Source organism: Salmo salar, chromosome 06 (genome assembly GCF_965601325.2).
Source record: "Salmo salar chromosome 06, fSalSal1, whole genome shotgun sequence".
NCBI classification, from domain to species: domain Eukaryota; kingdom Metazoa; phylum Chordata; class Actinopteri; order Salmoniformes; family Salmonidae; genus Salmo; species Salmo salar.
Window position 1 is genome coordinate 48,709,527 of NC_138296.1, and position 24,534 is coordinate 48,734,060.

Here is a 24,534-nt window from a genome sequence, read left to right on the forward strand (position 1 = left end):
CCGGCTCCACATTCTTTTAATGGGCTTTTAATGTGCATATTTTCGCCAAAGTTCACCAGCGGTAAAGCTCCTGTGACCAGCTGGGCCCAGAGACTGAAGTGCAGATCACTCTACCAATAGCAAACCTCCCTTGTTAAAATTTGAATAATAACCAGCTACACTACACTACAACACTGCTCCATAGACACAACACTGAAGCATTACAGTACCATTGTTGGTTGGTTCACATCAGTTGACCCGAGTCTGGACTATAATATTGACTATTTACCAGACAGTTTACCAGCCTGACCCAATATTGACTTTTACTACAGCCTTTTAAGCAGTCTCTTTTCCCTCCTGTGCCAATACTGCCAGTGCTGTTTCGATGGAGGTGCAGGCGTTTGGGCTTTGGAAAGACAGAAGGCCCCATCCTTCCCTACCTCGCCATCTCCCTCTCTATTCATCCCTCCGTCACATCCCTTAATAGAGACCAACATCTAGGAGGTCAGGGGGTCAAGTGCATGTTGCCAACACTGTGTGCAAATCAGGCCGCAGCACCATCTCTGCCGTGTGTGTGTGTGTGTGTGTGTGAGAGTGAGAGATACAGTGTTTTGGCACATCGTTACAACACTTTATATATACACATAACATGACATTTGTAATGTCTTTATTCTTCTTGAACTTCTGTAAGTGTAATGTTCATTTTTATTCTTTATTATCTACTTCACTTGCTTTGGCAATGTTAACATATGTTTCCTATGCCATTAAAGTCCCTTGAATTGAGAGAGAGAACCAGAGAGAGAGAGAGAACCAGAGAGAGAGAGAGAACCAGAGAGAGAGAGAACCAGAGAGAGAGAGAGAGAAAACCAGAGAGAGAGAGAAAACCAGAGAGAGAGAGAAAACCAGAGAGAGAGAGAGAGAGAGAGAGAGAAAACCAGATAGAGAAAGAACCAGAGAGAGAGAGAGAGAGAGAGAGAGAGAGAGAGAGAGAGAGAGAGAGAGGAGAAAGAGAAAAGGGGAAGATAGTCAAGGTCTTGTAAAACAGAAGAAGCGACATATTGACAATGCTCACGGGAACAACGAGGCAGACAACAGCCCCATCTGATAGGTGATTATGTCACTTGTCGCTGCGGCGCTCAGATTAATGCACACGCCAATACACACACACCACACACACACACACACACACACACACACACACACACACACACACACCACACAACAGGACCAATAGACAAATGTCCAATATACCCACACAGGCCGACGCAACCACACACACGCACACACACTCCGATAGGGCACTGAGTTGGCATACATATTCCACAACAAAACGTCAGAGATACCACAGCCACAATGAAATTACTGTAAAATATGCATTCAAGTACTGCATTTACATGTTGAATTACTATCGCCTCTCAATATAAGAGCTATCAGCGAGATAGACATTCAGTAACACCCGTACATACACAGACACATGGCAGAGTGGCCAGATGATTCAGTTAGTAATGCCCAGAGTGCTTAGGGCTGCAGCCAAAACGCTGGACCAGAGCAGCTGAGCTCAGCAAAATATACACAAAAGGCATGCAGTTTTATTTCCGCCCTGTACAACCCCTCCCCCCCCCCCCCCCCCTCCTAATCTGAGCCATTTCTGCTCTTTGAATGAGCACATGGAAAGGCACACGAGATGTCCAAATTATTACAATTGTTTTCATACAAATTATTACACATTTATAATCACAAAGAAACTGCCTATGGTTCTAGATCTAAGGATGACGAAGGTCTATCCTCTTACAGAATGAAATACAAGTTATATATAGTATTTATCTTTATTTAGCCTCTAGTATAATGATGCATCCCAATTGGCACCCCATTCCCTATATAGTGCTCTGCTTTTGACCAGAAACCTATGGACCCTGGTCAAAAGTAGCGCTCTATAAAAAGGGAACAGGCCGCCCTTTGGGACGTAGCCTTGGTCTAACCTGGTGTAAACGTGACTAGCATTCACCCCGGCACTTATCCTGCCAGTCCATGAAGCCGTTTGCCACTAAGCCCTGACATCAGAGCTGATCAAGCTGATCACTCCTCTCTGGCTGATCGAACGGTCTCAGAGCTCTACCTCATCGACACAACAAGACGACCTAAAGCACTACACTCCAATATCTGGCATCCCTACCGTCCCCCGAGACGATGCCCACTGCCAGAGAAGTTTCAGTCAAAAGACAATGAACAGTAAACACACACACACACACACCCACACCAAGAACGTGTGGCACTGTGCTCCATTCCCGACTGCACTAAACACTCAGTAACCCTCCACTGCACACTTCACTAAACTGTTTGTGTGTCCAGCTGATTAAACAGCCGCCCTGTTATGGCGGCGGAGCCACTTCATGCTAAGAAATTGCACTAGCGAGCAGAATGAGGCCGCCTCAGCTGGATTCCTAACTGAGCGTGTGTGTGTGTGTGTGTGTGTATGTCATGTACCAGTCTGTGTGTGTGTGTGTGTGTGTGTGTGTGCGTGCGTGCGTGCGTGCGTGTGTGTGTGCGCACGCGGCAGCCTTTCTGTGCTGTAAGCCACATTCTCTCTTGAATCAGCTGCTTTAGTTTCCAGACCAGTTCATTCTGTGATTCGGTCAGACAAAATAAGGCATCTGGTCTATTGGGCAAAGTTGCATGGATGACGTCAATGGAGGACATAACGCAGACCGTCAGATCACGTCTCATAATGTTGCTATGAGTGTTATGTTGTCAATGTGGTATTGGTATCATGGTATTGTATGACAGAGTGTGTGTATATTGGTAGTACTGGGGACAGTGTGATATAACCTTGTCTAATGCAGTAATCTAGGTTCACAGAGCCCTAACCCTAACCTGCCATTGACCTGTTGCACCGTTCTAGCCACTCCGCACTGCTCATGTCAAAGGACATAAGGCGTGTCGGTTATCTGACAGACTTCCTCCAGTCTTATTGCCGTAGGCCTCCTCTTCCTTCACCACCAGGCCCAGATACGCTCTTCTCTTAGTATGCTAAGTGATACGCTAACAGCTAGCTTCTCCACCTCACTGAGAGCAGGGCACTAAAGTCTGGGAGGGCGCTAAGGCATCGTTTACCCCCGTCACACACTCTAGCGCACACACACCAGAACCCCCTCCATCTGTCTGCCCATCCTTCGCTCCCTTCTTCCCTCCCACACAGGCAGGCCCATCAAGAGAGGTCACGTCAAAGAAAATGATCTCTCTCTCTCTCACTCTCACGGAGGCCCCCGCAGAGGCAAGCGGTGAGCTGTGTGCTAGCAAAGGAGCGCTAGGCTAACGCCGGTCTGTCAAGCTGTGACAGCCATTTCCCCTCCTCTAATGAGACGCCACCCCCTCAACACACTGGACATATTTTACCACACACACACACACACACACACACGCTCGCACACACGCTCGCACACACGCTCGCACACACGCTCGCACACACGCACTTTTGTTCTTCAAAAGCAGGCTTTCTCTACTCTCACACGGACCTTAAAAAAGCCTGTCTGGCAGCTGCTGTGGGTACGGCGGAGCGGAGCAGGAATCAAAGCAGACATTAATAGCATCTCACAGACATAATTAGCGAAAGGGAACTCGCACCATGTGCCACAAACGATTAGCGAATTAGATTTTCCCCCCTGAAATAGATGAAGGAGGCATTTTTTTGTTTGTTGCCACCCCCCCAAACATTCTCCAGCAGTGTAGAAGTAGTAGTTGCCCACTGGAGTGTGATTGATGTTCATATTGTAAGGGAATGGGCTGGGGCACGTTAAAGAAGACAGGATCGATGCTTTGTTTACGGTGGCGGGAGCGGCAACCGACGCCAACGAGGGAGGTGTGTGTGTGTGTGTGTGTCTGCACGCGTGTGGAGAAACACACGTCTACTCATGTCGGGCAAGCACGGGCGGGGCAAGGTACCTTTCTATTGGTACTGTAATGTGTTGAGTGCCTATTTGGATGCTAACGATGATGCATGTGCGTGCTGCTGTCAGGAGTAATCAGTCTTGGTGAGGACACTGCTGGCCCCTCTCACTGAGTCAGGCCTTTACTAAATGAGGTTGGACTGAAGTGTTGTTTTAATCAACCCAGCCTGCCTCCATTCATTATTCAACACCTTGGCACACGGAAAGCCTGGGGTGGGGGGGGGGGGGGGGGGGGTTAGAGGGAAAAGAGACGGGGGAAGAAGGGGAGGGCCTGCTGAGGAGTTGTACGAGATGAACTAGAGGAGGAGGAAGAGGAGAGAGGTGTACAAGAAGAAAGCGAGGGAGTGTGGGAGGAAGAGGAGAGAGGTGTACAAGAAGAAAGCGAGGGAGTGTGGGAGGAAGAGGAGAGAGGTGTACAAGAAGAAAGAGAGGGAGTGTGGGAGGAAGAGGAGAGAGGTGTACAAGAAGAAAGAGAGGGGGTGTGGGGGGAGGAGAGAGGGCGGAGCGAGGGAGGTGGGGGGGGGGGGGTACAAGAAGAAAGAGAGGGAGTGTGGGAGGAAGAGGAGAGAGGTGTACAATGAAGAGAGGGGGGGGGAGGAGAGGGGAGGGTCGGGGGGGGTGGGGAGGAAGAGGAGAGAGGTGTACAAGAAGAGGGAGGGGGAGGGAGGGGAGGGTCGGGGGGGTGGGAGGAAGAGGAGAGGTGGGAAGCAGGACAAGTGGGCACCCCACATGTAGGGCTGAGGAGTAAGTTGTGGAACCCTCATCTCTCTCAGTCCAGCTGCTGACGGTTAAGGATGGATTCCAATCCAATACTTCGGCCTCCTTTCCTCTGCCCATGCTGACCTTTTGGATTTAAAAGATCTGGATAGGCAGTACTTATTGCCTATGCTTATCCAATCATGTCAGCTATCTGAAGTACAGAAGGACAGAGGGATGGAGATACTTGGATGGTAACATGCACAAAGTTCCGTGGGTAAAAGTGGTCTAGTGTCAACTCGCTCTCATTGTCAAGGTAACCTTCCCCGTCTACATGGATCTTTCTGGGAGAACAAGCTGTCCCTTATGGTCTTTTCTCTGAACCAACCACCCAAATGGGTCCCTCTCTGTTGAGCATACAGAGGCAGTCAACCCTATTGCCCCCCCCCCCCCCCCCCCCCCCCCCGACACACGCACACATTACCCGTCCCTTCCCTCTCGTCCAACCTCAGTGAACTTAGCGATGTGCTCTGGCTAAATGTCAGCGGGCATGGTGTGTGCCGTGACGGAGTGTGTGTGAACGTGTGAAAGGGAGGAGTGAGAGAGGCGAGGGTTTGGATCAGGGAGTTTCACACCTCCAATGAGAGGCTTCTCTGCTAGATGCCAGGTGCCAGCCAGCGCCATGGGCACATAGCTAAGATACTGTGAAAATCCTACGGAGATACTGTGACGACACAGTGACGATACTGCAAATATACCGCAAAGATACTATACTCGCGAAGGTATTGCAATTGCAAAACATATTATTCGCTACCAAGTTAGTGCAGCAAAGACTCTGTAAAGACAGTGTGAAGATGATTGAAAACTGAAGACAAAGACACATGCTTAAGAAATACTGCAGGGATATGTGATGGACATCACAGAAGTCAGAGAGACGTATGGGAAGAGTCCCTTCTGCTCTAAACCAACCAGAGGACGGACCTTGAACATCTTCAGTTTCAGAAAGAAAATCACTTCAGGGCTTTTGGAGATCTTTGAAGTCTGTCGCTCTCCCCCATCTATCTCTGCAAGGATTTATAGGGAGGACAGAGAAATGGACAGAGAAAAAAGCCAATAACCCTCTCTCTTTCCCCCTCCTTTTCACCAGACTCTTGTCTCATGTTTCTCTGTCTCCCTTACTCTCTGTCTCTAGTTCTCTCTGCCCCTCTCATTCTTTCCCTCGTTTTCTCTCTCCCGCCATCATCTCCCCCTCTTCCCTTCCCTCCTGCTCACATTACTCTCTGTTGAGTGATAAACATTGTCTGTGGCCAGTAAATCCAGGCTGGGGCCTGAGGCAGGCTGACAGGGCCTCTATAAAACACTCCACTCTCTTCCACAGACACTGCCTTTGGTCTGGAGGCCCATAGGAAGTGAGATCATGCAAACACACACACGGGGTATCCCCCCCCCACACACACACACACACACACACACACACACACACACACACACACACACAGACGCATGCACACACGCGCACACGACACAGAAATCGCTCTTAAAAAGACACACATTCACTCACACACCAGCATAGTTCAGCATAATCTGACTCAAGAGCACTCTCAAACTCATCTCTCTCCTCCCCCTGCTATCTCATCTAAATCCTCCCTCCCTCGCTCTGTCTCCCTAATTGAGCGTTTAACCTCGGCTGACTGACACTTTCATTGCTTTAATTAAAAAGAGTGACACGAGGCACCTCGCTTTACGCTAGCCCCCCAGTCCCACTTGAGTGGGGGAACCGAGCAGCGTGAGCTAGCGTTAATGGGGCTAGCTAGTGTTAGCGCCTCTCCTCACCGCTCACCCCCCCACCTTCTCGTGTCGCCGCTCGCTCCACTGACAGCTGCTCCAGTGAGTTATCGTGCGCTAAGAGCCTCAAAACACCTAGCCGGCCTTCCGTCTTCTCTCCTCCTTTCCTCTCCTTTCCTCTCCTCCCCTCTCCTCATTCACACATCCGTTCCAACAGGACAGCAGCACTAGTAGACCCAGACGGAGTCAGACTCATCCGCAGAGTGTCGCCTGTGTGTGTGTGTGTGTGTGTACTGTGCAGTATGTATGTATGAAAAGAGTGTACAGGTGGAGGCTTTAAAACTAAAGCCTACCTCAGCTATCCATCTCTCTTTCCCTCCCTCTATACCTCCATCTTTGTTTTCCTCCAGGACTTTAGAGAGATGGGAGGAGGAATGAGAATTGATGATGGGGGAGGAGGGACGAAGGGGGTAGTGTCACATCTGGATTGAGACTGGCTGTCAACACACACTTCTGCACATGCGTGCACGGACACACGCACACGCACACGCACACACACACACACACACACACACGAGTTCCTCCACTGTGGAGAATTAACGACTTAAAAGAGAGGGAAAGAAAGTGAGAGAGCGAGAAAAAAAAGAGAGATGGCTGCCTTAGTAAAAACACACCTGGTAGCAATTTCTGTTCTCTGGTAAATGATTTGGGTTTTTGGTCTCATTTTTCAATCAAAGAAGTGATTACCTGGGAGAAAAGGAGAGTGTGTGCTGTGACACGTCTGCCCACAGTCTGAAGGAGCGAGAGGGGTTGAGAGATTTGAGGTTGGCTGTGGGAGGAGAGGGAGAGCTATTGGTCTGGAGCTTTGGAAGAAAAGACTAGACAATTTTCTCAATCTCACCGCTGGGAAACAGTGAGTGTGTGTGGTGTGTGTGTTCGCCCATGCATTTAACGACAAAGAATGTATTGGACTGTGTGCGCGTGTCCATTGTACATGTGTGTGCATACCACCAATTTGCATTCTTTGCTTCTCTGTGTGTCTCTCTCGCTCTGTGTGTGCGTCCCTGTGTTTGTAGCAGGACATCCAGGATGTTTAAGTCTCTGGAACAGGAATAGCAAGAGGCCAGTCAGCCATCTAGTCAGCCAGTCAGTCATCTAGTCAGCCGCAGCTGACCATGTGACAGCTAGCTAGCTAGCTCCCCCCTCAAACTCCACTCCCAGTCTCCCCGTCACACACCAAAGATGAAACCACCAATAACTTCTTATCAACAGCTCTGGCTGCAAAAGTTGAATGAAATGTTCTTGGCAACATATTAAGCAACAAGTCAAAATACACGTAACAAAAATATAAGCCCAACATGTAAAGTGTTGTAGTATGAGCTAAAATGTCCCGTGTAGTATGAGCTAAAATAAAAGATCCCAGAAATGTTCCATTCGCACAAAAAGCTTATTTCTCAAAAGTTTTGTGCACAAATGTGTTTACATCCCTGTTAGTGAGCATTTCTCATTTGCCAAGACAATCCATCCACCTGACAGGTGTTGTATATCAAGCTGATTAAACAGCATGATCATTACACAGGTGCACCTTGTGCTGGGGACAATAAAAGGACACTCTAAAATGTGCAGTTGTGTCACACAACACAATGCCACAGATGTCTCAAGTTGAGCGTGCAATTGTCATGGTGACTACAGGAACGTCCACCAGAGCGGTTGTCAGAGAATTGAATGTTAATTTCTCTACCATAAGCCACCTACATTGTTGTTTTAGAGAATTTAGCAGTACGTCCAACCGGCCTCACAACCGTAGACCACGTGTATGGCGTTGTGTGGGTGAGCGGTTTGCTGATGTCAACGTTGCTAACAGAGTGCCCCATGGTGACGGTGGGGTTATGGTATGGGCAGGCATAAGCTACGGAGAATGAACATAATTGCATTTTATCGATAGCAATTTGAATGCACAGAGATACCGTGACGAGATCCTGAGGCCCATTGTGAGGTCAATTTTTTTTAAATGTATCTGTGACCAACAGGTGCATATCTGTGAAATCCATAGAATTTATTTCAATTGACTGATTCCCTTATATGAACTGACATTTTTGCATGCTGCGGTTATATTTTTGTTCAGTGTATGTTTCCTAAAGCATAGACGACCCTGGAAAAGTCATGTCACGGACATCACCTTCCCCCGAACCTTCAAATGATAGATAAACAATAGTTACAAATCTACCAGTCCCAGTGTTCAATAAATGATTCTACAAATATGACTATAAAACACATTAGGGAGTTAACAGACCAGCCTCCCTGAGGAGGCCTGATTTAGGGAGATAGAGGGGTGTGTGTTTGCTACTGTAACAGATCTGATCGTTAACTCTTGCGTTGTACGTGCGTGTGTGTGTGTTTGGAAATGGGGGATTGTTTAGTGCCCCTCTGTCCCATTCCAGACCATCCCAATCAGACACACTCTTCCTCTCCCCTCCTCTCTCTCTCCGATTCCTTCACCTCCTCCCTCCGTCCTCCTCTTTTCCACAACCTGCACCACTGATAAAAAAAAAGAGGTGTGGTGGTGGTTGGAGGGGTTGAAAGAGCGGAAAGAGGAGGGGGGAGGAAGAGTGTGCCTGATCGGCAGAGTCGGGATGGTCTGGAACGGGACGGAGGGGCACTGAACAACCCCGCAGGTTGTCGTAAGGAACACTACACACCACAACCAACGCAAACAAACGCGTTCTCACACTAAACAGGGACAAATCAACACCTTAAAGAAGCCCAGGAAGCACGTCACCACAGACAGACAAGCACCACTCAGAGAGCTCTCTCGGTAATTAGCTTTCAGAAAGAACGACAGACCGAAGGAGGGAGCCAGAGGAAATGAATAGTGGACACTCAGCCCTGCATTCCCAAAGTGGCCTTGCGAGATAAAAACAATAAAAAAAACTATTTATAGAGAGAGGATGAAACAGGGAAGGAAGAGCCCTTAGGCCTTATTAACATGGCCCCTTGAGGTTCATACGACAGAGCCGCTTCGTAGAATTCTCCTTGTAAACAGACAGAAGAGGGTATATAAAACCGGAGCGCCATCATCGTACAACGTTCGGGGAAAACAATCATTCTCGCCAAAGTGCGTCAATGCTGCCGTTGAATAACTAGGCACCACTTTGAAGGTTGTTATATTTCAATATAAAAACTAAATACACACTAACGAGGTCCAATAACAAGGAGTTATGAATAACCATAACCATGGTGATTGTAAAAATACAACACACAAAATACTGGTATTTCACAAGAGAGGGAGAGAAGTAGAGAGGGGACTTGTTGAATGTTCTCTCCCCCCCCCCCCCCCCCCTTCAGTGTTTCATAGGTCGGTAAATGGTTGAAAGCAAACATCTACATTCCAAAAAGCCAGAGGCTAATGGCAGGAAGCCACATCACACCAACTGTCCAGCCAGTTTGCAATGAACAAAAACAAACTAACACACAGAGAGCGCTATGTGACATCACGATGGATACCTCAACGGGAAGGACAAAGAGGAATTGGACTTGGATATACACACCTGTCCTCGCCTGTTTTAAGACAAACTGACGGCTAACCTTGTCGTCCGACATTCAAACGAAGGCAATTATGGTTCAATCAAATCCAAGCCTTCTGGCGCGTGCCTTCTAAACAGACCAATTAGGAGTCTTGGACTTGGCAAGCCATTATGAAAGGAAAGCAGCGTTTGTCCCTCAGCCAAAATCCCTTGGGATCTCTCTCTGTCTCTCCATCTTTCTCTTTCTTCATCCAGCTCTCCCTCTATGACACAGCTGGGCTTTTCACACCGTCACACCGGAAGGGTGTCTCTCCATTGGCAAGGTGCGCGCGCACGCACGCACGCACGCACACACACACACACGCACGCACGCACGCACACACACACACACTATACAGATGCTGTCAAATATATTGGCAACCTTGCACTTTAGAATGGAGTGTTCCATTTTTTATTTAAAAACTGGAAGAATTGCTATTTTTACCCTGTAGGCACCTGCAATTTACCATACAGTGGGGGGGAAAAAGTATTTGATCCCCTGCTGATTTTGTACGTTTGCCCACTGACAAAGAAATGATCAGTCTATAATTTTAATGGTAGGTTTATTTGAACAGTGAGAGACAGAATAACCAAAAAATCCAGAAAAACGCATGTCTAAAATTATAGACTGATAATTTCTTTGTCAGTGGGCAAACGTACAAAATCAGCAGGGGATCAAATACTTTTTTCCCCTCACTGTAGGTGAGAAATTACACAGTAAACGAGAATCACTGCATCCAACCAAATTAATTAGAATTTTGAAGGATTTAGTTCCGGCCATTTATTTTACTTTGAAGTGAAAAATCTTACTTTCACTTTTGATTAAAAAAATAAAAAAAATTGGTCCTGTGCAGTTGTAAATCAAACGAACACACGTGTAAAGACCAAATGTTTTTTCAATTTCAACTTATATTATAGTGGGAAAAAAAGTTTGAATCATGCAAGTGTACCAATATATTGGACCGTATCTGTATAGACAGACAGAGGCAACCCACACACACACACACACACACACACACACACACACACACACACAGTTTTTCAAAGACGTTCACACAAAAATCCACACACACCTCCAATGCAGAGTGGTCTTAAGCGTTTCTCATCAGATAGAGTCCTGAAGGTCGTGCGTTTAAGTGGTCAGAGGACAGGCAGTCAGGCAGTAAAAGCAGTCAAGTCCCTTTAACAGGCTTTTAGCACCCGCCGTGCAGCCACACTACCATTATAGCATACTAACAGGCTCACCCTCATCACCTCATCCTTCCCCTCCCTCAGTCCCTCCAAAACAACCATCACTCCCTTCATTCTCTCCATCACTGACCCCGCTCCCTCCCTCCGCCTTCCCCATCATTTGTTCCATTTACCCCCTCCCTCCCTCCGTGTCCTCCATCCCTCCTTCAACACAGGGTGGTCTTGAAGGAGGAATGGAAGGACAGGGAGGGAGAAAGGGGGGGGTTGATGAAGAGAAAAAAGGTAGGGGACCTTTTTTCTCTTCATCAACCCCCCCCTTTCTCCCTCCCTGTCCTTCCATTCCTCCTTCAAGACCACCCTTCTCTCTCTATCACTACCCCTTCTGAGGGTTGTGGATGGGAACTAACGGCCCTCCTCCTCTTTTTCCTTGGACGTGACCCAGCTCTGAGACAGAGATTCTGCCTAGATGACCCACACCACGACTGTCTGTTTAGATTCTTCACCATGTGCTTTGGGGGTCTTTCCGAGTGGCTGTCCTGCCTTCTGGCCTGTTGTCAGTGCCCAGCACCCATCTCCCTTTAACTACCATCCGCCCATCCCTCCACAGACGACAGAGATCTCTGTCAGGATATGGGGAATTATGAGCAAGCATTTTTTGTTGTTGTTGCTGTAGGCGTGGCGACGCCACTATCAAACGGAACTTCTAAAAAGGTCAACTTGACGTGCTGAGTTGTCGCACAGAGCGCTCGCCTTCTAGGGCAGTCCAGAAAAAAACGGCAGGGCCACAGGACGTAGGCCTACACAGACAGATATATCTGGGGCCTTGCAACGCAAGAGGACCGAGCCGTCTGTCTGCAGACAGTCAAACAAGAAAAGCTGAAAAGAATAGAGGGGAAGGAGGCGCAGGCAGAGAGTCATAAAGGAGGCGAAATTTAAGACCCAAAGGAAAGATTCTTGTGTGTAGGGCACGCCTGACCCTGGTTGATTTAAGATGCCTCGGGGCTCCAAGGTCTCCTCCTTGTCTCCTTCCAGGGGCCTCTCCTGCACCCCTCCACAGTCCCACCCCAGGACAGCAGGCTGCCGCCACAATGCAAAGGCAGTGTGTGTGTGTGTGTGTGTGTGTGTGTGTGTGTGTGTGCGTGCTGTGCTGTGGTGTGAGTGTGTGTGTGTGTGTGTGTGTGTGTGTGTGTGTGTGTGTGAGTGTGTGTGTGTGTGTGTGATCCAGATATCAGTTGACAATAGGTACGTATTATGTCAGCGGCTGCGGTCGTTCCACCATTGGCTGTGGTTGGCTTTAAAATCTCAGCCAGACAGTCATGTGACGAGCATCACAATGACTAAGTCTGTTTGAAGTTTACAGTAACCGGAGGTTTGAAGTCTGAACTACTTACTCTCAAATTACTGTCATCATCACTGTGCTAAGTATTATAAAATGATAGGCCTATCTGAAATTAGATAGGACCCTAATGGGTGAAGTTCCATCCCACACACCTTCGCAAAATGTCAGTCAAGTTTGCCAAGTGACGTTTCACACGGTCCTCCACAAGCTCTAAAACAAGTAACAAAGTCAAGTAAACACCACCGCTATGGAAAGAGCAGTCATCACAATGACTAACCTAAACCAGTCACAACACAAGAACACCCACAACAACCTGAACCAGTTAACCAGTGATGAAACAGTAACCATAACAACCTTTATCTGCTCCATAGCAACCATTATCATCCCTACCCAGTGAGCAACAGCGAGTCACAACGACCTATATCAGCTCCGTCAACAGGCAGACACTGCACCCTAGACAGGTGTGTGTCTCAAATGGCACCCTATTCCCTATTTTGTGCACTTTCGGTGCAAAAGTAGTGCATGGTCAAAAGTAGTGCACTATTTAGGGAATAGGGTGATAAGCAACAAGCCTATTTTTTTTTTAACACCATCAGCCATGTTTAACAGATGTCAGGTCTGATATTGTCAGACCTGTGACAGAGATGACAGAGGGGATAAGGTCAGACCTAAGCAAACGATGGCACAGTGAATATTGTCAGACACGTTCAGGATGACCGTGGATTCTGTCAGAGCTACGTACAACGACAGAGCGAATATCATCAAATGTGCTCACGCTACGAGAACTCAGGGTCTATAAAAGCGACGATGCCTTTAAGACAGTGAACAACGACTAACATGCTGTCTAGACCGGGAACGCGCTTGCGTCCGCCATTGCGCACATGTTGATTTTGTCCATCCGTACCAGACGCGATCCAGACACGCAGGTCGAAATATCAAAACGAACTCTGAACCAACTATATTCATTTGGGGACAGGTCGAAACACGTGAAACATTCATAGGCATTTAGCTAGCTAGCATTCGGTTGTTATTTTACCGGAAATGAACAAGGTCCTTTTTTCTGGATCTTTGTAGAATTTTGACCTATTTTGAGTCACACAAAATCGTGTGTTCTCTACTCTGAAATTGAATCCACAGATAAAAGGGGAAACCTAGTTAGTTTCTAGTAATCTCTCCTCCAGTAGTATTAGTAGTCTTCTTCTGTGGACTTTATATATGTCGCTTGGCAACCAACTTTAAGGTGCATTACCACCACCAACTGGACTGGAGTGTGGACCTCAGTTCATCTTTCAATCCCCACACATGGGTATAAGCTCCTAAAAACCAATGAGGAGATAGGAGAGGCGGCAATTGCAGCGCATCAAGCGTAAAAAATTTAACTAAGTTCTGTTCTAGCACCTGGCTAAGCAGACGCTCGCGAGCAGTTTAGATGAAATGATTGAATAACATGCGTGTGTAAATCTGTTTTGCAACGCGAGCGGTGTGGTTAGCATATATAACTAACACTGTTAAAACTGTGATGGAGAAAATACCCAAACTTGGTAAACTTCACAATCTCACTTGTCAGAGTTATTCCCCTCCAATTAAAACAATTTTCTTTGTCCTCAACATGCGCCATGCAGCCCTTGGCAGCGATTAGAGGTGAGCGGTCTGCGAGTCGACAGACGTCACAGCAACCCTCGAGAAGACAAACCACCGGTTGGGCATGTCCCAGTCGGTGCCTGCCAAAGGTGGACCAATCGAAATGGAGCTTGGTCAGAGACGATCACTGTGGTGATGTGGACAGGAACACAGGGACTGGCAGCTCATGACACGCAATGCAACAATGTAAAACACCATGGCGATATGAGATGTACAGCCATGCAGACAGCCACTGAGAGAGCGAGAGAGAGAGAGAGAAGAGATAGATCGAGAGTGAGTGCGTACGTGCGTGTCGACAGCTCTCCAACACCTCTGTTGTGCCAGACATTGTCTGGGCTCGGGTGGAGCTGCAATGCCAGAGCCAACTCACACCTTCAGAAGGAGTGAGGACCAAAACGGTTTGCAGACGTACACCAGGCCAGTCGGAGAGCGAGGCTGAGGACTGAAAACATGCTATCCAGTCTAAGGACCAGCGCTTGTCAACCACTTGGCGTCTTTACCTTCAATAATGTCTGTTTGTACGTGTAAAGGGAAGGGAGCGCGCCGCTGCCGTCAACCAAGGTGCATGCATTGAGGAGCAAACTGAAGTAGAGAGGAGATTCAGGAGCTCTTGGAGGAGTGTTGTCATTGTTACAAGTAAAAACAATTCCAGCGTTGGGTTTTAATTGTAACAATAAAGACGCTTTTTTAATTGACTTTCATTGTCCTCCAAGAGTTGCTGTACACCTGTCTTTATCTTCTTTCCCAGCAATCTTGATAATGAAATGAACACATAAGCCAATAGCTATTGTTACAGGAGGTGGTTCTTGGGTTGAACCCCATTGGTCACACTAGCACGAACTACAAAAGAAGTCAAATCATAACATTCCTTTAGTCATTTGAAAACCAATAAGCATGCTCCTACCTTGACACTCTGTTGGGGCTGTAACACACTTGTGTTACAGCGGCCCAAACGGCACCCTCTTTCCTATGTCGTACACTACTTTTGACCAGGGCCCATAGGGTTGTGCTGTAATCTAGCTGCACGCGGGAGCGTCGATACATTGAACGCTGAGCAGATTAAAGGGGAATGGAAGAGGGAAGTTGAATTGAACGACCGGGGGGGGGGGGGGGGGGGGGGGTTAACGAAGTGCTTGCTGCGTTAAGTAGGTGTTTGGATCAGCGGGACCTCCGAGGCAGGGTGTGTGTGTTTGAATGTGTGTGTGTGTGTGTGTGTGTGTGTGTGTGTGTGTGTGTGTGTGTGTGCGTGCGCGTTCATTCGTGTGTGTTAAGTAGGTGTCTGTATCAGCGGGACCTGTGGAGGCAGCACAGTCATTAACAGCGATAACAAACCATCTCCCTTCACACCAGGGTGAGCAGAGAGGAGGAGAGAAGAGGGAGGGTAGGAGAGACAAAGAGACGGAGGTAAACATGGCAAGGTCAACTGTATCAGAGTCATACATTAACCCATACAAACTGCATTCAGAACATAAGCATTTCTTAATGTAAAGTGTTAGCGAATGTAGCTGGGAAGTGGGTAGGATACAGGACACAAAGTCGGGTCATTGTACAGATGGGACACTTGTAGAGTCAGCTGTGTTCTTTATGTCAGTCTAGTTGTGTCATTATTTTGTCTCCATCTTTACTTTTTATTCATTTTAATGCACTCACTGTAGCACTTTGAGATCATTTAAATATAGTATTATTATTACTATTAATATACTTTTTGCAGTAGACATTAAACCTAATTTAAACATGGCAAAACATACTAAACAAAAAAGGCACACCTGCATTTGCATCGTGGTCGTATGCCTTCTTTCATGTTTACATTTATAATGTACCATATCATGTGGCAGGTCAGCCTATCAACAACAAGCTTGTCTGTGTTAGTAAATCAGGCTTTGTGTTGTTTTATGTGTAAGGAAAGAGACAACAACAAAATGAACCAACCCAAAGAAAGTGAACGGTACTTTCGACTCTTTGCCGCATTGCTGCAGGCATATGTGTGGTGGCAGTGGAGGAAGGAAAGGAGGGAGGGCGAGAGGAGACGGTGTTTGAGGGGAGAGGAAGCTGTTGGGTGTGGGGGTGTGTGTGTGTGGGGGGGGGGGGGGGGGGGAGTTATAGTACTCAACATGGGTCACTTTGTGGCTTAATAATGTGGAGGTCTATATTTAACTCCGGTATTTCTGGAGGGGGATGATGGGGGGAGGAAGGGTGACGAAATCGAAATGGAGCCATCCCGGATTACAGGGACAACTCCCTCCTTTGAAAACTGGAGGGAGCGCTGATTAGCATAAAACGAGAGCTGCGTACAGAAAGGAGCGTAGCCGCAACGCCTGCCAGTCTGATTCGGGATGAAAGCTCCGTCTGGGGTTGGTATACAGTCGTCGATGGGGGAGGGGTGCAGTGTCATCCATGTGAACCGTGCCAAGCTGGTCGTGGTGACGATGGAGATTATGAAATAGGGCTGATGACGACCTCCCCCCCCCACAACACATGCACCCACCCGGCCTTAGCCAACTTCCCCTGGGTCCCGTGGTGGAAGATCCCTCCGGGAGGCCTAGCTGGCTGACTTCACGCCTGCTGTCATCTGGGGTCGGCTGTACTGGCAGTGGCGTCACACCACCATCGGAACCATCACTGCATGACTAAGTGGTAAATCTAATGGCCGCGATCAAAGTCTCTCCGCAACAGATCTTGGATTTGTTCAAACAAACTTTCTGGGAAACACCCTCGTAACGCGTGTAGTTCCAAAAGCATATTGACACTGACAGTAAAAGACTAGAAGGCGGATCACACGTTGGGCAACAGCACCACGGGCTCAAAAACAAAGCCTGTTTAACCTCACAGGGCTGTCTGGAGGCATCAGGCAGTGTTTGTTGTTGCTCTAGCAGCTTCCTATCTGACAGACACACACACACACACAACTCATATCTCCTGACATCACTCAGAGAACACAGAACCACCGTACTAACCACAGGGCGTTTGGCGTCACCACAGCTGCGTGGCGTTCGCTACACCTGGCCCTCGGCTGAGCCTTACACTGGGATCACAGAGAACTACAGAGTAGAATGAAACAAGTGAGAAAAAAGAAGTCGAAGGAAAGAGGTGATGAAAGAAAGAGAAAGAAAGAGAGGGATAGAGAGAGAAAGTGTGAGAGAATACAGCTGCTTTGCAAGTAGAGGGAAGAGAAAAAAAGAAGTGATGAGAGAGAGAGAGAGAGAGAGAGAGAGAGAGAGAAGATGAGCCATGTGGAAGAGGGTAGGAAGAGGGTAAGGAGTGATGAAAGAGAGAGAGAGAAGGGGAAGATGAGCTGTGTGGAAAGAGGGAGTACCCTGGGGCTAGCTGATCCAGCTCTGCTACTGCTTACTGCTCCAACTAATCCCAGCCTGAGCACATCAGCTAGGCCTTATCAGTAATTAGCACGCTAACCATTCCCCAGTCCCACTGGGGTCTGGACCTGGAGAACACAACCTCCACAGCCAGCCAGCCCTTCCCTTGCATTCAATTAGCCCACTTTAAAGTGCATGCCATACCCGCAGGGCTGGCAATGGCGGGAGGGGGGGGGGGAGAAAAGGAGGAAGAGGAGGCAACGGGAGTTGAGAAAAAGGAGGGAAACAGTCTGACATTTCCGAGGCTGAGGGTGTTATACAGACTACAGAGGGTGTGAGTTTTTTTATTTTTTTTAGGGGGGGGAGGTGTGGGTTTTTGTCATGGAGTGTTTTGCGGGGTGGCGTTAACACTCCTTGCCCTGTCGAGGCGAATCGGGGATGATCTGCACGGTTACGAGGGGAGACAGAACAGGAGAGAGAGAGGTGGGGGTTAGATGTGATGAAACGACTGGCATGTCCCTGGAATTGTAGATTTTTATCCCAGTTTATTGGGAAATAAGACCTTAATCCCTGCTTTAACCAATAATTCTGGCAGGAAATGGTATACCTTAACGCAATGTACATGACATAACTCGGGTCAAGGTTAGAATAGATAGTATGGGGTGGTGTGACAGGAGGAAGAGGATGAGGAGGAGCGGCTAGGGTTTGAGAGGCAAGTCCACAATTTCACATATTCTTGAGTAATACGTTTTAGGTGTGGTTTATGCAGAGGGTGTGAACCTGTGATATATCCATACCTATGGAAAATACAATTAGCACGTGGAACCAACTTTCTATGGCCACAGTTGAGGCTTTGATTGACAGGGTCTTTTCAACAACATGTCAAAAAGAGGCAAGACTTTCCAAGATGGCGTAGCAGTGCAGACGTTGTTTGTCGTTCTCCTGTGTAAATGTAGTTTTTTCGTCTTTTTTATATATATATAAAAATGGAAAAAGAGATATATATATATATATATATATCTCTTTTTCCATTTTTAAATTAAATATACCTTCCGGCAACCCGCCTCACCCAATGTGATACAGATCTGCTATTTTTAGACCTTATAGCCAGAAACTCCATCACAAGCTAGCCATTAGGAGCTAACCAGCTAATTAGCTACTAGCTATTTAATCATTGTTAGCCACTGCTAGCGGCCATTACCTTTAGCACAGACACCAGCTGCTTTTAACCTGGAAAATACTTGCCAGCCTGAACAGCGCGTTATCAACCCTGAGAATATCGGACTGTTTTATCCACTACAACACTGGATTCTTGCCGTAAGCCCTGGACAATTACTCCTGATCATCGCATCTAGCTAGCTGCCACAGAGTGGCCCAGCCCCGAAGCTAGCCTTGAGACAGGCCCATCTCCCGGCCTGCTCAGTGGACCCTATGATCACTCGACTACACAGCTGATGCCTTCCGGACTCTTCACTAACACGACTAGAACTCACTACATCACCGGATTCTTGCCGTAAGCTCTGGACCTTTGCATCGGATCATCGCTGCTAGCTAGCTGATACCGAGTGGCTATAGTGGCTAACGCCCTTGTCCCGAAGCTAGCACCAGTTAGCAGCGAGCCAGGCGCAAACAAAAATTCTTCAGCTACAATTCCTCTTTTGCCAACTGGCCTGGACCCTTTGTCGACATGGAGCCCCGCCGTTCCATCACGACTGGTCTGCCGACGTAATTCCATCAGTTGTGCCCTCTACCGGCCTTTGCCGGATGTCGGAGCAGACGCTTCTACTAGCCCCGGCCTGCTAATTTATTTAAAAAAATAATAATTGGAATGCCGTGTCTCCCGCTTGCTAGCGTAGTAGCGACTACCTAGCGGCTTCCCTGTTTCATCTATTGCTGTTCACTGGACCCTATGATCACTTGGCTACATAGCTGATGCCTGCTGGACTGTTCATTAATCATGGTACTCCATTCTGTTTATAATTTGTTTATCTGTCAGCCCCAGCCTTGAACTCAGGCCCTGTGTGTAGTTAACTGACCCTCTCTGCCCATTCATCACCATTTTACCTGTTGTTGTTGTCTTAGCTGATTAGCTGTTGTTGTCTTACCTTTGTTGTCAACCTGTGATTGCTTTATGCCTCACCTTATGTCTCTCTATAATGTCAATATGCCTTGTATACTGTTGTTTAGGATAGTTATCATTGTTTTATTTTACTGCGGACCCCCTAGTCCCACTCAACATGCCTCAGATACCACTTTTGTCCCACCTCCCACACATGCGGTGACCCCACCCAGTATAACTAGTGCGTCCAGAGATGCAACCTCTCTTATCGTCACTCAATGCCTAGGTTTACCTCCACTGTACCCGCACCCTACCATACCCGTCTGTACATTATGCCCTGAATCTATCCTACCACGCCCAGAAATCTGCTCCTTTTATTCTCTGTCCCCAATGCACTAGACGACCAGTTTTGATAGCCTTTAGCTCTCCTTCCAGACTCATTAAACATCTCCAATCCAAAACTAAATCTAGAATCGGCTTCCTATTTCACAACAAAGCCTCCTTCACTCACGCTGCCAAACATACCCTAGTAAAACTGACTATCCTACCGATCCTCGACTTCGGCGATGTCATTTACAAAATAGCCTCCAACACTCTACTCAGCAAACTGGATGCAGTCTATCACAGTGCCATCCGTTTTGTCACCAAAGCCCCATATACCACCCACCACTGTGACCGGTATGCTCTCGTTGGCTGGCCCTCGCTCCATATTCGTCGCCAGACCCACTGGCTCCAGGTCATCTATAAGACTTTGCTAGGTAAATCCCCGCCTTATCTCAGCTCACTGGTCACCATAGCAACACCCACCCATAGCACACGCTCCAGCAGGTATATCTCACTGGTCACCCCCAAAGCCAACACCTCCTTTGGCCGCCTTTCCTTCCAGTTCTCTGCTGCCAATGACTGGAACGAATTACAAAAATCTCTGAAGTTAGCGATATATTATTCCCTCACTAACTTTAAACATCAGCTATCTGAGCAGCTTACCGATCGCTGCATTTGTACACAGTCCACCTGTAAATATCCCATCCAACTACCTACCTCATCCCCATATTGTTTTAAATTTACTTTTTTGCACACCAGTATTTCTACTTGCACATCATCATCTGCACATCTATCACTCCAGTGTTAATTTACTAAATTGTAATTACTTCGCTACTACGGCCTATTTATTGCCTTATCTCCTTACGCCATTTGCACACACTGTATATAGACTTTCTCTATTGTGTTATTGACTGTACGTTTGTTTATTCCATGTGTAACTCTGTTGTTGTTGGCGTCGCACTGCTTTGCTTTAGCTTGGCCAGGTCGCAGTTGTAAATGAGAACTTGTTCAGAACTGGCCTACCTGGTTAAATAACGGTGAAATATATATTATATATATATATATATATATATATATATATAATATATATATAATATATATATATATATATATAATATATATATTATATATATATATATATATATATATATATATATATATATATATATATATATATATATATATATATATATATATATATATATATATATATATATATATATATATAATATATAATATATTTATATATAATATATAATATATATATAAATATATATAATATATATAATATATATATATAATATATATATATAATATATATATATATATATATATATTTTTTTTTTTAAACTTACTCCATCTTCTCACACACACACACACACACACACACACACACACACACACACACACACACACACACACACACACACACACACACACACACACACACACACACACACACACACACCTCATCTTCAAATGATCTTCAAAACATCTTCAAATGATAATGAACGTCTCTATGTAGGACACGCCACTGCTGCTTCTCATCCCCTCTCCCCCCTCAGTGCTTCCTCAAACACAGCATGTGTGCTGTGTATATCGCAGTCCCCTTCCATCCCCCGCCAGCTCCTCTCATCTCCGGAGAGTCCCCGTCCCGCCTGACTGCTCACCCAGGCCATCTCCAAGCGTGGCGGGGGGCTGTGTAATAATTAGCCCCTGGCGGCGAGGGAGGGCTGTTCGTCAGCGAACACTATGCAGGAGCTGTGGATTAGTCTCTCAGCACCAAGAGAGGTGCACGCTCATCAGCCAGCACACACACACACAGGAAAGAAGGGAGCCCCTCTGCTCTGACAGGCTGTTGTACTCTAGGCTCTGCTGTCTGTCTGTCTGTCTGTCTGTCTGTCTGTCTGTCTGTCTGTCTGTCTGTCTGTCTGTCTGTCTGTCTGTCTGTCTGTCTGTCTGTCTGTCTGTCTGTCTGTCTGTCTGTCGACTGAGCTCCAGCCTGGATCTGGGGAATGGAAGCCACAAGGGGTGGGACATGGTGGGTGGAGGGACAGAGACATTAGCTGCTTTGAATTTTTTCCCCATACAGACATGGGAATATATTTAGGAGAGGAAGAGGAAAGGAGAGGGGGCCAGGATGCCACCCAGCAAGGCATGCTGGGACAGAGCGGATGTAAGCTTGGCTGTGATTGGACAGTTTATTGGTAGAATGGGTACTGTGGCAGTGAAGGACCTACACTATACTTTCTAAATTAATATTAACGTTGATATATGAGACCTTTATCAAATAATGTTTGTAGAATGGATGGGTGGCCCCATATCACATCCACCTACCTGTCAATATTCCCTTACTCCAGGTGGGGTGGCAGGTAGCCTAGTGGTTAGCGCGTTGGGCCAGTAACCGAAAGGTTGCTAGATCGAATCCCCGAGCTGACGAGGTAAAAATCCGTCGTTCTGCCCCTGAACAAGGCAGTTAACTCACTGTTCCTAGGCCGTCATTGTAAATAAGAATTTGTTCTTAACTGACTTGTTAAATAAAGGTGAAATAAAAAATAAAACAATTAAAAAAACTACCATCACAACTGCTTCAAGTGTCCTGCTACAACAACCACACCTTATTCTCACTCTTCACAAAATCACACTTCCTGCATGAACACACATGTACACACAGAGAGAGCGCCCACCCGCCAGTTCAAGCGAGGACACACACCTCCTCAGGCATTGTGCCCAAGAACATTCTGTTGGTTATTCGAGCTGCCTCATTGAGATCAGACCAATCCGCTCGCTCAGTTCGACACATCGCCGCATGACAACTGGCCGGGATCCAGAATGCCAGGAGCAACTAGTCAAGGCTATGTGCCACACCAACAAAACCTCTAATGTGGAATCCAGTTCTATATAGACTCCAATCCACTTTGATCTGATTAAGTCATATAGCATGACAGCCATATACACGTAACACAGGAGATGCTGGAAAGTACTCAGCGTACACAGCCAAGTTAAAACTTGTGTAGCTCATTTTTTACTTCCTGCGTTTTTCCCTGAATTGATCCAACTTTGTCAAACTTCAAATGCTGATTTTTTGGTACAAATATAAGATGGATCAAGTCAGTCATTGTGCCAACAGCATCAACCAACCAACCAAATGCCAATCAGCAGTACCTGACAACCTTTCTAATCAATCACTAATGTCAACATACACCAACAGAATACTGCAGTGTGATTGGGTACTTACTGGCTGGCGACGGGGTGCTGTATCCGCTGACAGGCAGTCCGGAGAGGGTGGGAGGGGACAGCCCCCCCAGCATGTGGGGGAAGAAGTAGGAGTAGTGAGGCATGGGGAATCCCCCCACAGAGACAGTGGGGCCCCCCGCACTCCCTGGCCCTCCCGGGGGGTGGCAGGGGTTACCCTTGCCCGCCATGTTCTGCTCGGCAGACCTTGAGCCGAGTCCAAAGAGTCTCCTGTAGGTATCCGTGGTGATGTCGGTCTACATCCCCCAACCTCAACCGCCGGTGACGACGTAATCCAATGAATTAAGAAGTGGTGGTGGGTGACGGTGGACAACAACGGTGTGTATTTGTGTAGGTGTGTGAAATGGAGCTGTTAGGTTACGTTGATATTCCAGGTGGACGCTTCAGAGAAATGTATAGGCTATTCTCTTCCAAAGGCTGGTCCTCTGCCTTGTTGTGAAGAGTGTCCCACTGAGATAGATACAGCTAGAGTAGGCCACTAAGCTTTATACCATGAATGAAACACCAATTACATAAATACTAAGGGAGGTCGCTAGGCAGAATCATCTGGCACCAATGGACTCCAGATCCCTTGTTCAGGATTGGATAGACTTCTCAGGCCTTGGGAGGATTGGATGATAACAGCTTTTCTCTCTCCAGTGACTCAGCAGAGCTCATACAACAACACGACGGAGTGGAGGAGGAGAAGGAAGATCGTTATGACGACGGCTGGTTTTAGTTGCCCCAGGTCAACCCCTATCGCCGAGGAGGACTCACTTTCAGTCTCGGCAACTCACCTGTAGCAGACTGGCAACCTTCATCCTTCAGAAACAGAGACAGACAGACAGAGAGAGAGACAGACAGACAGCGAGAGACAGAGACAAGGGTTAGATAGAGATTCACTCACTGCTGCATATTCAGAGACAGAGACACAGGGGTACAAATGCATATTCAGTGGGGTGGCGTTGATTTTTGCCCGGGCTCATCTCTACGTAGACAGCGTGGGAAAAACAGAGCCCGGGTCCTCTCTAGTTAACTTGTTAACGCTAATGTTTTCAACTAGGAGCACGGCTCCCTCCTGCTCTCTACCCCCGCCTCCCTCCTCCCGTTGTGGGGTGAATCATCATCCGAGATGCTGAGGCTCATTAACGGCGTCCGTCTGAACCTCTCTCTCCGCTCCTCAATAAACAGGAGACGGAGACGAGCTTATGCAACCTTCCAAGAGAGGTGGGAGGGAGGGAAGAGTAACCTAGTTCTGCCTTTCAATGCTGATGTTGTAAAACATGTCTTATATAAACCCAAAACCCCTTGCTTTGCTACACACCGTAGCAACTAGCTACAGTGTCTGTAAGACCATCCACTACTATGCGCTGTAATTGTAGTTCACAACTGACAGCTTTGCTTCCATCTCTTTCACCCATCTGACATTGACGTGTCAAAGGAGTGAACCGTTTACTGTTCTTGGAGT

At 47.2% G+C, this 24,534-nt stretch overlaps 1 protein-coding gene across 2 annotated transcripts in view; it reads right to left on the reverse strand.

Annotated features, from left to right (window-relative positions):
• The window catches only part of LOC106607468 (retinoic acid receptor alpha-A), a 183,029-nt gene that overhangs the window by 80,331 nt on the left and 78,164 nt on the right, over positions 1 to 24,534 (reverse strand). Inside the window, exon 3 of one of the 2 annotated variants that reach the window (XM_014204449.3) lies at positions 23,071 to 23,888. The exons of the other annotated variant lie outside the window; for it this stretch is intronic. Coding sequence (XP_014059924.1) covers positions 23,071 to 23,257 — 187 coding nt within the window. The 5' untranslated portion in view covers positions 23,258 to 23,888. The remainder of the gene's footprint in view (positions 1 to 23,070; positions 23,889 to 24,534) is intronic. 2 annotated transcript variants of the gene reach the window in all.